Genomic DNA, 18,525 nt, shown 5'->3' on the forward strand with positions numbered 1-18,525 from the left:
ACAATACATACGCAGAGTCGATTGGTCGGACGATATCCATTTATGCCCATACATTACATAATATATGGGCATATCAGTCGGATCAGCGGTTTTGGACAACTGAATCTCCATATAGTTACTGTGTCCATTTCAGTTTCTGACTGCTCAAGAGAAAAGTGGCCCTATGTTCATTAGAGCTTGTCCCTGAGCGACCTCTCTCTGCTTTTGACATTGGGCCTAGCTGAAAATCTTGATTTGCCTTCTCTTATTTAGTAGACACTAATATGAATAGTTAGTGTTTGAGAAAGTTTCATTGGCCAAGTACATTAAGGCATATATCTTTAATTTGTCCTCTGCATTTAACCCATCTTATGAGGAGCAGGTTTATTGAACAGCAAATGGGGAGCAGTTAGGGTCTCAGTGTCTTGTTCAAGGACACTTTTCAATGACCTGGTGTCACTGGTTCTGTTTAACCCCTTCACTGTATGAAGAATGAATGAAAATATTTCATATTTGAATACACTGAATTACAGCATGGTGCAGCAATTAAGTTACAGTATCCAAAAGTCAAAAATGCAGGTCTCACACAGGTGTTTGAATAACAGTGGTAGGTTTTTATTTTGCCCAAATGTGATATGCTGAAGTAATCAGAAATTGAGTGCAACTGAAATTGACTGGTGGTTTTGCTAGAGGAGCCAGTTTAGCAGAAATAAATCCGAAATAAAAACGATGAGGTTAACGCCTCTTTGACCACATGTTCCATGAAGGCAGGAACTAGTGATCACACCATAATAGGAATGGCTCTTATGAAATGTAAAACTGCTGACTGCACATGTTTCTCATTTATTCAAAGAAATGAATGCTCACTGGTTTTGAAAATACAGGATATGATGTTAGAGATGCAAACTGCCTAGGGACTTTGCATGGCAGGGGCCAGGGCCCGACAAGCTTAATGCTGCTCCCTAACACTTTTTCGGGGACTTGGACAATTTATTATGATTGATATTATGATTGTTATTATGATTATTATGAATATAATTGTACATATGTAAACCAAATGAATGAATTTTATGTACTGATATTATATATTATATTATATATATATATATATATATATATATATATAGAATCTGAAAATAAAACCTAACCGAACTGAACTGAGTGGTGCAGTGCTCATTGCACGCGCTACCACGGCATATCCCACCAGTCTTTTGAGCAGGAGCACACGCACGCAAGCAGGAGCACGCACGCACATGCACAGATGTGCACGTGCGTGCACATGTGAATGCATTCCACTGGATTCATGCGCCAAGTACCCACCAGGCTACTTTGAATTACATAACAGTAGGTCAGGTGTGCTCACATGTATAATAGCCTATACCGCTGTAGTAGCTTGTAGCGTCTGATAGTTGTTGGTAGGCTATAGGAAAACATTAGCCAGCCGTTAAAGGCACTTCACACACCCCATCAGATGTGCAGGGTCAAACTCGTTTCACAACCAATAGTCAGGAGGATAGCCTAATCTTATCAGCGTCTATGTTCGTTTTTGTTTTACCACAATCACAGGTTAATAGCCTACATATATGCATTCTATTATCTTACCTTTCTTTCTTAGGTTATATATATATCAAGGCATTCTTTGGAAAGTTACAAAGAAAACTAAAACTAAACTAGAATATTCGCAATTCTGGGAAATTGCAAAGTGTGGTTGCGCCGACGCCAGTCGCGGGTCGCGGCCGCCGGGACTCGAGGAATACGCTGGGAGGAATACCGTCGGAGGCTGCGCCAATTACATTGTCACGTCCCACATGGTTTTGGGGATTCGTTGAGTAAACCACCCTTGACATGTGATTAAAATGTGGGATTGACTGGACGTTTCGTTCGTGATTTTTGGCCTTTTTTGTAAAACAGGCCTGGACGGACTATCAAAATTAAAGAGATGTTTATCGCATGGGTCCAGAGATCATGTGTACCGATTTTTGTGAAATTTGGACAAAATATGTGGGAGGAGGACTAAAAGTGTGTTTTGAAGAAAATTCAAAATGGCGGAAAATCTATCCAAACGCACATGGGCGTGGCTCCGGCATCAGCCATCAGACCTCTGGAGCTTGTTCAGAAAGCTGCGGCTCGTCTGGTGTTCAACCGCCCCAAGTTCTCCCACACAACTATCCTTCTCCGTTCTCTGCACTGGCTCCCCGTAGCGGCTCGCATTCAGTTTAAAACTCAATGCGAGTAGTAATTACTATAGGGCAGTGAAAGGAACAGCTCCTTCTTACCTCCGGGCTATGGTCGATGCCTACACCCCTGCCCGACCACTTCGGTCTGCCAACTCGTGCGACTGATTGCCTCGTCACTCAAGGGTCCTTCTGGTCGATCGACACGGTCACGACTTTTTTCTGTTCTGGCCCCACAGTGGTGGAATGAACTTCCCACTGATGTCAGGACAGCAGAGTCACTGCCCATCTTTCGCCGCAGGCTGAAAACCCACCTCTTCAGGAAACACTACCCTTCCTCTTTGCCTGGCCTACTTGTTGTTAACTAGTTGTAAAAACTCTTGTTTTATTTTTGTATTGTTTTATTGGATCTTGTTTAGTCAATACACTTATTTGTTTTAGCTCGTGCTCATTTGATTTTGCTATTTTGTCTCATCTGTTTAAGAAAGTAGGTAGCTGATATATTGCACTTTTACCTTAGCGCTAGGTATACTCTTGGTTGCTTGTTTTTGCAGGAAGTGTTAAGACTTCTGGTGATTAGTAGTTTCGTTCCCTACCTATGTTGAATGCACTTATTGTAAGTCGCTTTGGATAAAAGCGTCTGCTAAATGACTGTATTATAATGTAATGAGTTGCGTTATGATTTATTATTTTTATTCTCCGACCTACGGTTCAAGAGTTATAGGCCAAAACGTAAAGTGGGCTGTAATAGCGCCACCATGAAGCCGACTGGTGTAATTAATATTTTAAATAATTTCGCACTAAATTATGAACCTCCCCTCCAAGTTTTGTAACTCTAGCCCTTATGGTTTTGGAGATAAAAATACTTGAATGGGAGTTTTTTCATTTTCCCATTAAAGGTTCTATGCCATTCAATTTAATCACCTGCTCTTAAATCTCCCTACCTCAACATGTAATTGTTTTTAACTTACAAATGTTCTGTTATGGTTTATTTTGTTGTTTCAGTGTTTTATACATGTATGTGCCTTAATTGTTGATTTATGTATATGTAATCTCGTCAGCATTGCAAATGAGGGTAAACCTCAATGCTCTTTTCGAGAATAAATAAAGGTTTCAATCAATCAATCAATTTTCACTTAAAAAAAAGTTTTTGGGGGGGTTTTATGACCTCAATTAGACCCAAAAAATCTGAACTTTGAACATTCAGTGGATTTTCTGTGGTCTGGGGTTTTCTGAATAATTAGGCTGAAAAGTAATCTGAGCTTGGCCCTTGGGCAGTGAAGTCACAGGCCATTAATCCCGCCCACTCTCCTCCTCGCCCCTCCCCTCCCCTCCCCTATCCTTTCCTTTGGGGGGAGGCGGAGCAGAGGCGATGATTGACAGGCAAAATCCCTAACAGCGACACCTGCAGGCAAAGATTTATTTTTTTCATTGCAGTTGAAAAGGCTTTAGAAATGTGAGAGAAAAACACCTGCCATGGATCAATGGAGTGGATTTTTTTGTTAAAACTTTTTATACACGTTTGAAGGACCATGACAAAGGCTTTTAATGTGTGGTAAAACTGAATGTCATGAAACCTTTAAAGTGGATGGGGAAATTTAATGCACTAATAAATCAATATCAATTAAACTATGTAACCAATCTCTTAATACAAGCACACGATTCCCGGTGAAGCCGGTCATTTTGACATATGGCACCAAATTGGGAGAAAAAAGTGTTTTGGGAGGAGTAGCGTGGCAAAATAAAGTTTATCTAGAATAATAAAGTCGGAAGAGTACTATAGTCTGGTTGCCCTGTTAGGGCAACCACAATAATAAAAAACAAACAAAAAAATTGCACATTTCTAACTAAAACTATACTTCTGCACACATAAACCTAACTAAAATTAATGAAACATCAAACTAAAATGACTATTTCGTAGGCTAATGCTGGTCGGAGCGTGTCTGTGCACATTTGTGCGCGTACATGCGTGTGCATGTGACGTCATTAGAAATAGCATCCCCCCAGTTAAAAAATCACCACTACACCACTGTTGATAAGAACAGCTGACAATGGATCTCCAAGCTCACAATGCATCACAATGCGTGAATGAATGCCCTGATGCTTCATGACACTGCTTACATGGGCAAATAATAAGCAGGACTTTAAATTTTACAATAATATATGTAAAGAGAGGTTCACAGAGTTGCAGTTTCAGTAGAACTAGCGAGAGAAATGCTATATGAACTAATTTCTTGTCCCATGCTCTCCTCAGAAAACACTATAGATTTTAGAAATATAATTAATTGTTTTCATAACATTAGCGTCAGTGCTAAGTTTGATAAACAGGTAGGCCTACGCTGCATAGTTACTTTTAACAGACTACGGGGAAAAACCCTGCCTCGTTAAAGTGTGTTTGTCTTCCGCTCTGCAGCAGCTCTGTGGCACACAGGGGAAAGGGGGTGTAGCCCATGTGGCAAATGATTTGCCACATGGGAAATTATAACAGAGAAAACCCTATAACAATTTGATAAAAGGGTTTACCAAACTTTTCTCAGTTGATTCTTATTTGTATTGTGCATAATTAATTAAATAATTAGCATATTTGCGGCAAATATACTGATTATCTAATTAATTATGCACAATACAAAAATGTACACGGCAGAAATGGATTCTACGGGGAAAAACACATACGAATCAACTAAGAAAAGTTTGGTACCCCCTTTTATCGAATTGTTATAGGTTTTGCCCAGTCTATGTAGAGTGGCCCAATGTTTATCAAAGCGTGTCCCTAAGGGACTTTTCTTTGCTTTTGGCATTGTCCTACAGTAGTACTCTTATTTAGTACATTTGCCTATATTGTACCTGGGATGCCCATCCTAACCATGAGGAGCAGTGGGCAGCGATTGAACAGTACCTGGAGAGCAGTTAAGGGTTCAGTGTCTTGCTCAAGGACAATTTGACAGATGACGGGAGGAGCCGGACTCGAACCGGGGAACACAGCTGAGGTTAACTCTGAAACCACATGTTCCAACGAGGCAGGAAATAGTGACCGCACCCTGACGCAACTGTTGGGTTTTAGATGTGTTCTTGTGAAATATTAGACTGCTGATTGCACATTTTGCATGTAATATAGAAACCACTTGCGCAACAGCCTGCATTGGACACATTTATGACTGTTCCAGAGAAAGTAGTCCTCCACTCCCTGTGTTTATTAGAACTTGTCTAGATGTGAATATTTAAAGTGTTAATTTCACATGTTGCACTTTTTTCCTCTAAAGAATTCACAATTAGATTAGAATGAGTTGGGAGGTATGTCTATCAACTACTGATAATCTGATTTCAACTATGTTGGAGTGGTTGTAGCGTATTGGATAGGCCGTCTGGTAATCAGAAGAATTTCCCTATGGGATTAAAAAAAAAAAAAGTCTGCTTCTATACTTTCTGAAGCACTATTAGAGATATGAAGAAAAACATCTAAATCTGAAATAATTCTGGCAGGAAATGAGTTAAATAGGGTTCTAACAGTTTTGCTAAATAAATCTCCACATTTTACAAGAGCTTTGTTATAGCAAGTCAAAGGCTTTATAAAATTCTAATCATGTGGATCTCGAGATCCACTTGGGAATGGCGGGGCGGGGGCTCCATGTGGATCTTAGACTTCATGCAGTCCTTATGAATTTCATATTTTTTGCCAGAGTAAAATCCACACTCTGTAGGAGGTGAAAAGTGCTGGGCCGATGAGAAGGGAGGGAGAACCAAAACCAAAATTCTTCAAGAGGGGAGAACCACCCTAGCCCAAATCTTCGCCTTAAGGGAGCCACTTCACCCATCTTCAACCTCATCGTCATATAATTGGTCCTATAATGCTCATAATATGGCATCATTCTGTCTACTCACGTATGTCTCAGAGGTACAGTAGACTGTACAGAATCCTGCCTACCAATGACATCATTGAAGGGGATTCAAAGCTAATGGAAAATACAACCTATCTCTTCCTGGAAGGAAGCCATTGTTCTTGCATCAATCAAAAATAAAAAGGTTGAAATCTTCAACCAAACCTGCCTACCGATGATGTACTGTAATTGGTACTGAAGGCAGGTTTCTGAACTGAGTGTGACAGAAATGGTGCCATCTTATATAAAGTATTAGTGAGGACCAATTATATGAAAATAAGATTGAAAATGGGTAAAGTGCTCCTTTAAGGAGGATCACACGTTGACCTATTTTAACTTGTACTGCTAAAAAATATTGAGTTTTGAAACCTGTGTTGCCTTATATGCTTGGTCCCTCACAACTTATAATACTTGGGTTCATGGGTCAACTCGACGGAGCAAGACTTGAAAGCAGGGCAAGAGCTCGCATGGAGGACTCTCACTCAATGCCATGGCCAGTGTGTGGACACCTCCCATCAAGTTCAACTTCTCTGCGACTGAAGAGTCAGTTCGTCTATTTCAGTGGTTCTCAAATGTTTTCATGTGAAGGAGCGCCCCAAATTATTAAGTATTTGGCCACGGACCCCCATCTGAAAATATATTTTGCAAGATCACAAGATGTATTAGTCAGATTGGTACAAGATTTGTGTTAAAAAATATTCAAAATCTTAACAACAAATTCTAAATGTTTTGAAAATGACAGATCTACAAGGACACAACGCTTCACATTGTGACACGCTGTAAGCTTGTAGATCAGCTATCAGCTATTTCAAGCAGCCATTATTTATGATTCCTAAATGCTATGATAGCGCACAAACATGCATCATGAATACTTTGTAAAGCTTCACTTATAATGCTGCAGATATATTACACAGGCACACAAACAATATGTGAGGGTGAATTTAAGCCAGTAGATGGCAGACACAGTCAACTGCTTGAAATAAAAGCAGTGCAACAAGAGAAGAGGAGCAGGTACCATTCAATTCCATTTACACCAGAATGAATGACAGTGACCAGTAGCAACCATTGTGTGGAAAGGGGGCTGGGGGTATTTTGATAAAGACAGGAAAGAGTACAGAAGAGAATGAATACAATAAGCGACAACATTATTACATTAGGGTTCCAGTTTGTTAATTTTGTAAAGCCTACCTACAGTTTCTCTTTTAAGTTGGTTGCTTGAACATTTCATTTGGGTTTCTATGTTGTAGCTGACAAAGAAGGCTAGCCTTCTTCCCAAATACCTCTCCTACCCTGCCCATGGAGACCCTGCCCCATAGTAGTATAGTTCACCAGTCAGTGCTATGGAGATAGTTTGACCACATGTATAGAGAAAGCTACAGATAGTGGAGTTGGTTCTCTCCGTGGAGCAGGCACCCAAGTTGAATGTTGCAGTAGGCCCATATAGCACTAGATAAGTGTGCTCCGCCACAGGTCTCCACCAGGGCCCGCACATTTTGGATATATAGCCAAATGGAATGGGATCTGAAAAATCGGACTTATATATCTTGATCAGATGACCCCAGAGATATTGTGTACCGATTTGTGTGAGCTTTGTGCAAAATATGTAGGAGTATAGAGTACAAAGTGTGTTTTGAAGAAAAGAAAATGGTGGAAAATGTGATCTGGCACAAATGGTCAGAGCCTACTACTGTATGTGTTGATTCAACGAATCCAGGGGGGAAAGATTTTTATTGATTATGAATGTATTAATACTTTTCATCTGAAATTCATACATTGAAATGTATCAGTATTTTTTTAATTAGCCAGTACATTTCTCAGTAGTGTGTAAGGATTTCTAACTGTTCTTTGTGTTGTTTCATTCTCAAGATGTGAAAGAAAAGCTATTTTTATTTGTATTTATTTTTATTTCGTAGAAACCTTTTCACACCTTTTGACTACACTGCCATTTGATAATATTTGGAGGAATGATGGCAAAAAAGTGAACTGGTGCAACCGAAAAACTTGAAATAATTGAACTTGCTTAAAAAAGGTGACATTCTCAATAAAACACCCTATGAACTAGTTGGGCATGATCTTACATGAAAACTACTATTTAATAGTCATTGAAAGAAATGGGTCACCAAAGCTCTGAATATAATGATTCATTTGGGGAATAATGTCAGTCAACAAACTAAATTGCCAAGGTGGTGCTGTAATCATCAGGAGCCATTATGTATATTTAGCAAGAAGTCCATTTACATGAGACAGGAAATGATATCAGGAGAGAAGAGCCCTAGTGAAGCTAGCTGCTGTATGCTAGTGTTAGTATCTTTAGGCACTTTGTTACCACAATTAATTAGTTAAATTAATGTCCAATAGAGTCAAAGACTTGAATTGTAATTGCATGTTGAGCAGTGTAAGTCCTTTTTCCTCCATGTTGATTAACGTGCTGGCTGAATAGTCTCCACTTTGCTGCATGAAGATGATCCAATCACTTCAGAGAAAGGCGCACAAATGTAGTTTTCCCACTGACACAAACACAAAAAGACCTCTGTAGCTATGTAACCAACCTCCAAGTCAGACCTCAACTCATGTGAAACCAAAAAGTGGAAGAGCCAATCAGCATCTGTCAATCACAGGGCCCTGAGCACAGACACTGATTTGACTCTCCACTTTTTGTTTTCTGCAAAACTCCCTCAAAGTGGGTTCCAATTATAGCATCAAAATCAGTTTAACCACTTTAACCCTATATACATCGGTTTTGTGATGTGTTGTGAGCTTGTAGATCGGCTATTTCTAAACTAATCTTTAAATATTTGGATGCATTTTGAATATCTTTTAATGGGGGTCAAAATATTTTCAGATTGGGGTCCGGCCAAATACATATTAATTAATTTGGGGGCCCTTGACATGAAAACGTTTGACAACCACTGGTTTAAGGGAATCTACAGAGTTGTACTTTTGCTTAACAAATGAAGACCTGAGGCCGATTCAAAAAAATTCTTCTAAATCCTAAGTTTTCAGATTTTTTTTTGCTATATCAATGGTTCTCACAAGGACCACTCATGTATTTAGCTGTGAACCCCTATCGCTAAATATTTTGTTCCAGGGACCTACAGAAGCAAAGATTTGAATTAAAATGTTCGCTTTAAAAAGATTTTAGCTTATAGATCTGCTATTTTTGAATAGCCAAAGTATAAAGAACCAATGTGCTATAGCTAAAATCTAAAATGACACAGATGCTTTCCCGGTTTTAATGGGTTAAAGTCTCTTGCACTACTCGAGCCAGTTATATACCGCAGTATAAACCTTCACACTAAATCCATGTACTGAATGGTAACCAGTGCATTCTCTGCCTGGGTAGGTAAAACACATACCTTTGAATCACAAGGTTCTTCTGTGTTTGATACTGGGCACTGTCAGCACAGTGTATGAACGATTAGCCCTGCTTACAATTGACACATTTAGCACATTTAACACTATCCAGAGCGACTTACAATAAACAAGAACATTAATCACATAAATAGAATGCAGAGAGAACACCAGTGTAGTGCCTCAAGAAACTAGGATACCAAAGCAATGGACCTAGCATCCGTCTTAATAAATGCCATTGTAGGATGGGCCCATGGGGAACCCCTAAACCCTTAGAATGTTCAACAGTGTGTAATGTGACCAACTTTTTCTCCCCTTAGCAGGAACAATTAGTACAAGAGGCATGTAAGGCAATAAGGCACGACATGTGCCTTATTGTTTTTGTCTTTGTCTTGTACTGTATCGTATTGTGTATGCTGCTGGTCCATGTGTCCAAGACACATTTCTCCCACGGGAGACAAAATAAAGTAACCTTGAACCTTGAAGGAGAGGGAGGGGGTTCCCGCAACAAAAGCCTCAAAAGAAGGCATAGAAATCACAAAACGTTAAATGTATTAAAATACACAAAGAGTCACAGACAACATATACAATATACTGGTTTACCACAATCTCCAGGTCTCAATAGCCACAGCAGCTTATTGGGAATCACTTAAATGTGTAAACTGAAACACAAGTTGAAGTGCTCTCTAAGCATGGCAAACAGCATGAAGGCTTGCAATAGAAGAGGTGTGTAGTCAAATCTCAGTGATTCATCAAGGACAGGCACCACCCCAGCTACAAACTGTTCATACCCCTATAACACCACCAGGTGTAAATGTAGTCTGGCACTAAAAATGTTTCACGGCAATCGGACACAGCATTCATGATTTTGTGGCATTTTGTGCAAAAGGGGCCCCTCCCACAGATTTTGAAAGCCAGTCGTAGCCAATCGGAAAGGAATCAGAAAAATCTGACAGATACATCTTGATCAGGTGACTACAGAGTACAGAGATAATATATACTATACTGATTGAGTATTCGACAAAATCTGTAGGCGTAGCAACACGTTTGTTTAAAAGAAAACGCAAAATGGCATATATGGGGAGTGTTGACCTACGGTTCAAGAGTTATTGGCCACAATGAATTCGTAAATTTCAAAATGGACAAAAACTGCGGAAATAATTTCCGGTATTTTATTCATCATACGAGGACGTATACAGGATTCATAGTTAAAGTTTGTAGACAATTAGTTGAGCTACAAACTACCCGTACACGGCGTACAGTATATTCGAAATTCAGTAAACCCCTCCTCCTGCCATTCAGAATCACTTCCAAGGCTTTCTCTTTAATGGTCATCTCCATTTAACATGACACTTATTCTATATGACATACCGTTCCAGTGGAGAGGTGAGAGAAAGACAGGAGATTCATTTGGGGAGCCAGTGGGGCGTGAAGCCATACATGCACATCCAGTCATTCGCACTGTGAAAAGGGAATGCTCTGGCTTACTCTCTCGTCCTCTTACCATACTGTAGGTGTGAGTGATTTCCATTGAACGATGCATTTGAAGTGCGTTTTGATGTCTGCTTCATCTATTATGGAACGGGTAACATTTTCTTCCGACAGCAGCACCCGATACACCTCCATGGAGAAGGTGCACTATCATTATCTGTTCTCTGCTTTCTCTTTACCCCCCCCCCACCCCACCCCGCCCCCCTGCAACAATCAGCTCTATTTCATCCATCCCCATCTCTCTCTGTATCACTCTAGCCACCTGCATGGAGCCTCTCTCTCAGAATCTTTCAACGGCAGGCCGGGTGGCTACGGAAAAGCAATCACAGCAGACAGAAAGGAAAGACACACAGGACACGTGGAGTCAGACAGCAAGTCAAAATAGTTTTTTATAGAATAAAATTCATAGTCGAGGCACAACCTCACATTTAGTATAGGCACTGAACTACTGCACTGGAGTCACAGCCACGCGCCTCTTTCTCGCTCAGCAAACCCAAGCCTGCAAGTCATGTTTGCCTAAGTTCACACACAGCCCGGTGGTCTGTGAATAAAACTGATGTAACCCCCCTTATTCGGCTTGTGGAATCTGGGTTACCCCTTTTTAAATAAAATTTCCACATCGTGGCTTTTTGTGGTACCAGTGTGACTCGCAGGCTTTGGTGAGGTGAGGAGTCTTTCCTGTGTACAGTACACCACTTTTTATTCCACCACAGATGTGTTCCAGTTGTCCAGTCTGACACTGGAATCAGGCTCATGAAAACATAGCAGTACCCATTCTAGATGGGGAGTCACCATAAATAGGACCCATTTTAGGTCCCAAACATTGTATAATATTTATATATTCAAGTGGGGGGGAGAACAACATGACATGCCTGTAACCCCCTCAAGTCAACTCCGTCTATCTGAGCAGATTAAGGAATGAAATATTCCTTATTAACATTCTGTATCCTTACTACCCTTACTACAAATTGTAAGAAAGTTCTGTATTTGTGCAGAAGAAGCACGTAGCATTGCATTGTAGCAAAACACAATTTGTTGATTCCACTGCTGACTGAGTGAGCAGCGGGTGTGAATAAGATCTGATGATTAAGTCTGATGCTTAATGTAAAATGAAAGTGTATTTGAGAGAGAGTGTGTGTGTGTGTGTGCGCGCGCGCGCGTGCGTGCGTGGTTGGGTGCGTGTGCTTGTGCTTGTGTGTGCGCCCGTCCGTGCGTATGTGTGTGAGATGTGCCTCTGTATGTAATAATGTGCTTAATAACAAACATACTTTAGTGTAATAGTAATACAAGTATGAATCTATGTTAAAACTCTTAACCTCCCCAAACACAAGCTAGTTTGTTATTCACCTGAATAAGCTGAGCCCTCCATGGCATGCGGTCAAGTCACCAATTCTTCACCAAACCTTCTGGTACAGTATATTCAATTAAGCATTGAGCACGTGGCAGTGCGCCTGTGCATTTCAATCATGAAGCATGTCGGAACACGAGCCCAGCAACACCAGGTTTTCACCATGTTAATCACCAAAGGGAAACAGCACAGTACGGCAAGAGAGACACACATCAGAGCTACTGCAGAGAGGAACTGTAGGGGCTGCGTTTCCCAAAATGTCTGTCCAAACTAGTTTCACTGAACAATGTGGTACTGTAGCAGCTTTATAAACAGTCAAGGAGCTGTATGCAATTTGCTGAGACACCCAGCCTAAAAACAGTGGATCAAGTTTCACAACTACCACCAATTTACTGGTAAGACCATGTGACCACGAAAACAAACAACTTCAAAGCAGAGAGATGCGCTACCACAGATTTTGTAAAAAAAGAACGCTGCATCACATACCAATAGTCAGGGGATATTAGCAGAAAGGTTTCCAATCTTGGAATTTGCACCAAAACCACTCCTTGGGCTAAAAACAGCCCAATCTCAATGGGCTTTTTACACAAAAAGTATACCTGGACAAGGATAGCTATGGCCGTTTTTAGCCCAAGGAGTGGTTTTGGTGCAAAACAAATGCTTGCAATGGATTCAGAATCATAAAAACACCCTAGTTTGACCCCTCACATGCTACTTAAAACAGAATTAAATTTTTTTTTTTTTTGCCCTGTATGGAAATGCATGGAAATGGTGGGTACCCAAACTTTCAGCAGCTGTCAAAAATTCTCCTAGGGGGACTGAATTTCAGTCTTTGTGAGATGTGTTACTAGACACCTTTACAAACACATTGGTGAAGATTTTTTTTGGTAAGGAATTTATTCCAAGATTGGAAATCTTTCTGCTAATATCCCCTGACTACAAGAACAGACACTTTGGGAAACTCATACCAAGTCTGGACTACACCACAAAGAACCCTCACTTCTCAATCCACAACACTCACGAAACTGGAGGGTTAAACAGCAAACAAATAAGAGAAAATATTAATAAACATAATTATATTTTTTTTAGGGGGAGAAATGCTAGTCTAATACATTGAGGGCATGTTTGAGAAGTTCTACATGGCTACAATGTTTAGGCAGAGAAGACAAGACATGGCAATGCTAGTATAAAGTACGAGTAACACATCTATGCTACCTGCGGGCACCAAAACAGTTCCTCAACGGAACTGTACTCAAACTTGGCCCACACAAAAAACAATATCGCGAGGCTTTCCATGGTCGATAACGAGACAGTTCTGAAATGGTCATTAAAATAACAGGAGTGTGTGCTGTACAACACATGTACATGGAACAGTACAATTTCAATATCTTTTCACCCAGGTTTTTTAACTGTTCAGAAAACACCCTCACTGTTTTATCAGAACCTGAGACTTATGTTCTGCACAGGATGGTACAGTAGGTTACAGACAAGTAATGGTCTTAAATGATGGTTCCTAACTATCAATCATTTAGCTCAGGACCCCCTGGAACCAACGCCAACGTATTTAGAGTTCAGCGCAGAGCTTGGTACAACTGTTGTGTGTAACATACACCGTAACACCAGGGGTCCTTAAAGCACCTCAGTGCTGTTACGGTATGTTATATTGGAACATGCAAAATCTGCCCATAGTCCCAAATTGGGGGAATCGATGGGCAAGTGGGTGGGCTAATTCATGCATGTGTATCATCAACGCTGTTTGAAAAATGCAGCAGCATGCAGGTAACTTAACTGTAGAGGTGTCCATCACCATTCTGTGTTCTAAAAGTGTTGTAAAAAGCAATAGGGTCTTTATGGGCCAGAGCAAAGTTTTGCTGTCCACTGATGATTAGACTGTCATGTCAGGAACCAGAAAAATTAAAAAAGATGGATTTACACAACCTTTTCTCTCTTGTTTTTGGTCAAGAAATGGTGAAGAGTTCTCTGAGATCAAGAAGGCCAGAACAGAGAGGCAGAGAGAGAGAGAGATAAGAGAGAGAAATAAAAAGTGGAAAAGCCCCTTAAGGGACGGAGGGAGAAACACAGAGACCTTGCAGGAGACCCTGTATCCTGCAGATCACTCAGGCAAGATGAAGATTTGGTGTCTCTCACACACACACACGCACCCACACACACACACATTCCTAACTGCACTTGATTCAGATGAATTGTCACAAATACAGTCACAGTCATTATACCAGCAGAGCTTTATCTTTCATTCACATCCTTCATATCTCCCCAAGCCTTTGTGGTTGTTGCCAGACACATGCATGCAAATGAGTTTGCATGCAAGAACATTCACACACGACCAGTGTTGGGGGTAGCGGCGTTAAAATTAACGATGTTACTGTGACGGAATACTTTTTTGGGTAACGAGTAACCTAACACGTTAGTTTTGCAATTAGAGTACTCGGTTACTTAGTTACCTTTTCCAAAATAATGGCGTTACTTAGTTACATTTAAGACCTAATTTGTTGCCACAAAGGAAAAGGAAAATCCATCCGACACATTTGCGATGTTAACTGATCAATGAACAAGCTTGTCTCTGTCAACGCCACGGAGACTTGCACGGATGTTACACAGACATTTGTGACCGCAGTCTGTGAACAGGTCACCACTTATGGTGGAACACACACGGGCCGGCTGACGGCTGGTCTTGTTTTTATTACATTAATTTGCCGCACCTGTGCGACATGGCAGAGATTGAGAGAAGACAGAGAGGTTACCCTTTAGTACGGTCGTGGAAGTATTCAAATGATTTTTGGATTTATTGGTGAAAAGAGAAGAACGTCAATGCAAATAGCCTTGGTGATGCCCAGCACAGCTCCGCAACACTGGTGGTCACTCCGGTAGGCTTGTTTTTGATTTGATTAGATTTTGGTAAAAGATACACAAGCAATCATTCACACAATAACTTAAACCCATGATAACACATTAAAGCATAAGGAGACACTCGTTTCCAATGTGGTCCTGCAGCTGCATTCTTGGTTTATCAAACTTCCTCGCAGAGGGGTTTTAATCATCGGTAACGCAAAAATAATCTAACAAGTTACTTTTCTCAGAAGGTAATCCTTTAATTTAACAGAATACTTTTTATGGCGGTAATCCTGTAACGTAACGAGTTACTTTTAAAAGTAACGTTACCCAACCCTGCACACGACTGACATGAATGCAAGGGGAGATACATGTGTGTGAGGGTGTATGTATTCCTGTCATGATATATCTTTGACATACTTTGGACATTACACCAGTTAATGGGGACACATGTCTAATTGGGGACAAAGTTGGTGTCCCCAATTTGATTTTACTGAAGTTTCAAGAGGTTAGGGTTGCAGTAAGGGCCAGGGATATGGAATGAATATATGTCAATACATTTTTTCCCAAAGGTTTGCGGTGGTTTGGTGTGTAATGAGTTTATACATAGCCGACCCAGCACAGCGCAGAGCAGTGCCAGAAATAACCAACTGCCGACTGGCATCTGATGTGAGCTCACAAACCTTTCACTCTCACAGGAATAGTCTTTTGCCTCGATCAACACGATGTTCCAGATAAGCACACCAGGACATGTACACTGAGCTGAATCAGAATGAGCCCATACAGCACATAGGATCATCACAAAACAATATCATGTGCGAGAGATTCAAGACATGATTATAAATCAAGATGATAGTAATGGCCATGTCATAAACCACTATGAAAATGTACAGTCGAAGACGCAAATAGTTATGAGTTCCTGCAAAATATACTTTGATCCAATATCTGTCTGAAAGCAATTTGAGGTAAATAAAGATTTATTTTCATTGCAATGAATCATAAAACTCTGGGGGAGGAAACAATGTAAAAGCAAGGAGTGCAGGAGTGAGAAACTCTACATTCACACGGCTAGCAACCACGTTCTCACGCTGTACTCTGGGGGCCAATTCAAGGACGCTAGCGTCCCTATTCTGGGCATGCCATAATACGCGAGCATTCTGCGAAGCTACAAGCTACAAGTCTGCATGCTTGTAGGTCGGCTATTTTCACTGAGTGACGTACAACCAATAATATATGGGTTTAAGTAGTTGATATGTAGCGCTGGTCATGTTGCAATGGTACTGTAGTGTAGGCATTAAACATACTGTAGCAACACTGGTGTGTGATTGTCTCCTGATGAGGCGGGGGCAACACATCTTTCGACACCAAAGAACAAGGAGGCAAGGTGACCGAGGGCCGACAGTACAGGGATTTCTCCGGTCGTAGAAAATGGGAGGGGCTGCTGGTGACTGGTCTCTCAAGTAGTGAGCACACTATACTTTTTGTTTTTGTTGTTGCCATGGTAGTAGCGGCGCCGGGTGCCGCTGGCGCTGTCATTCACAGCATTGACAAGTGCCAGGACCTCCCCACCACGTTGCTAGCGGTGCTTCACACATGCATCACTGTGAAAGACCCACATACACATACTGTACCCCAGAATGTCACTGTCTAGAATGCAACTAAAGTGTCCCTCTAAGGTCATACAAAAGTTGACAAACATGACACAGCAGCAGGGGAAAGAGACACTGCTGTGAAGAGGAAAAACACATATGGCCCTAGGTTCCTTAAATATCCAGAAAAGTACCCTGCTTTTTATTCAGAAAAATGCTCAATAAAGTTCAAAGGCGTGTAGTTTCATCAGACACGTGTGTTTTAAGTGTGCGTGCAGTGCATGTGTGGGTTTGTCTGCCAGAGATTGTCATTTTATTTATTTTCCTGCAGTTGCAGTTATTTTCTTGTCCTTTCTTTAAGCAGCCACCCACTTGTCTTTGCTATTGTCACTTGCCAAATCTGCCACAAACGGCACACAGCTCCACAGCTCTGGAAGATGCTTGTAGAATGTGTTAAAGCCTCAATTACTTCTCAGTTCAGTGAATAACAGGAGTCGATAAGCAGAGCAGAATCTGACTTGAATTTGATCAATGTCTTTGTTTTTATGTGCATAATGTGCCTACAAATGTGAATCTCTGTGTGTGTGTGTGTGTGTGTGTGTGTGTGTGTGTGTGTGTGTGTGTGTGTGTGTGTGTGTGTGTGTGTGTGTGTGTGTGTGTGCATGTGTCACACAGTCTCCTGTAAGCACAGGGCTTCCACAGCATTGCTGGGTCCCTGGGCGACTCCACCAATGACAAACAGCATGGTGGGCGTCTGCAGGGCTGCTGAGGAACAGCGGGCTGTAGGCAGGGGTGCCACATACTCCCAACGACGTTTCACAGGGTTGTAGCTCTCCACCGAGCCCAAGGGAGAAGGCTCGTTACCTGCAAAACAGGGAAGAAACGAATGAAAAACATTGGTAAAATAAAAAAATAAAAAAACTGTACAAAATAAAATAAAAAAGTGGCATTCTAGATGAACTCATTCACTGACAAGAACGTAATTAACGTAATTTAAGTCCAAAATCCAATTCTGCCACGGACGTAAAAAAGTAATTATATTATTTATTTTTTTTGGGGGGGGACGCTACGGGGACGGTGGCCCGAAGAGATTATTAACTTGAATTGTCCATCACCATTCTGTGTTCTTAACTCATTGAGTGCCATTAACGTGTTTCACGTGTTTTAGCGCTATGGTGCAACGTGCCATTAACGTGTTTCACGTGTTTTTGAAAAAAAAAAAAAAAAAAACAAGATATCAGTTGCAGCTCCATCCACTCCTTGTTTAACTTATAACTGAAAAAGGCTGTATCTTGCTTCCAAAGCACTTTTTTTTTACTTTGAAAAAAAAAAAAAAAAAAAATCGTAATGGCCAGAAATAGATAATAATAATTTGGGCGTGTCCACATAAAACATAATTTTAACAATTTCTGTACACTTTTTTGAAAAAAATCTTTCTCCTAGTATAACCATAATACCTGATGATTATGTTTTAGGGGGGAAAAAATCACTGAAAATCACGGCACCCCGTCTTTATGTGTCTTTAAAAGGGGTCTTTATGGGCCAGAGCAATAGACTGTCTGAAACCAGGAAAATAAAAAAGATGGATTTACACAACCTTTTCTCTCTTGTTTTTTCTTTTTGTGCCACATTTCTTATATGTGCAGTGCAAACAGGCAGGCATCCCATTAGTCCATGAGCCAGAGCCCCAAAATTGAGCAATGATTATCGAAAGAGTGGGCAAAACCAAACCTATATTAAATTGTTCATAGGGTCAATACGAGTAAATAAATATATGATAACCTTTCCACAGGAGCAGCTTTTTCATGGTTATCACACATTTTGTTATTTTCCCCATACGTACATGACAGGTGAAAAAAAGAGTTATC

The 18,525-nt window shown here is 40.7% G+C and overlaps 1 protein-coding gene across 1 annotated transcript in view; it reads right to left on the reverse strand.

Moving 5' to 3' along the window:
* Positions 1–11,246: 11,246 nt before the first annotated feature.
* Positions 11,247–18,525, reverse strand: part of klhdc8b (kelch domain containing 8B) — a 189,528-nt gene continuing 182,249 nt past the window's right edge. Inside the window, exon 6 of the mRNA XM_080445451.1 lies at positions 11,247–17,521. Within this exon, the coding sequence (XP_080301577.1) occupies positions 17,325–17,521 (197 nt within the window). The 3' untranslated portion in view covers positions 11,247–17,324. The remainder of the gene's footprint in view (positions 17,522–18,525) is intronic.

This window comes from Gymnoscopelus braueri (assembly GCF_963280865.1).
Source record: "Gymnoscopelus braueri genome assembly, chromosome: 12".
NCBI lineage: Eukaryota > Metazoa > Chordata > Actinopteri > Myctophiformes > Myctophidae > Gymnoscopelus > Gymnoscopelus braueri.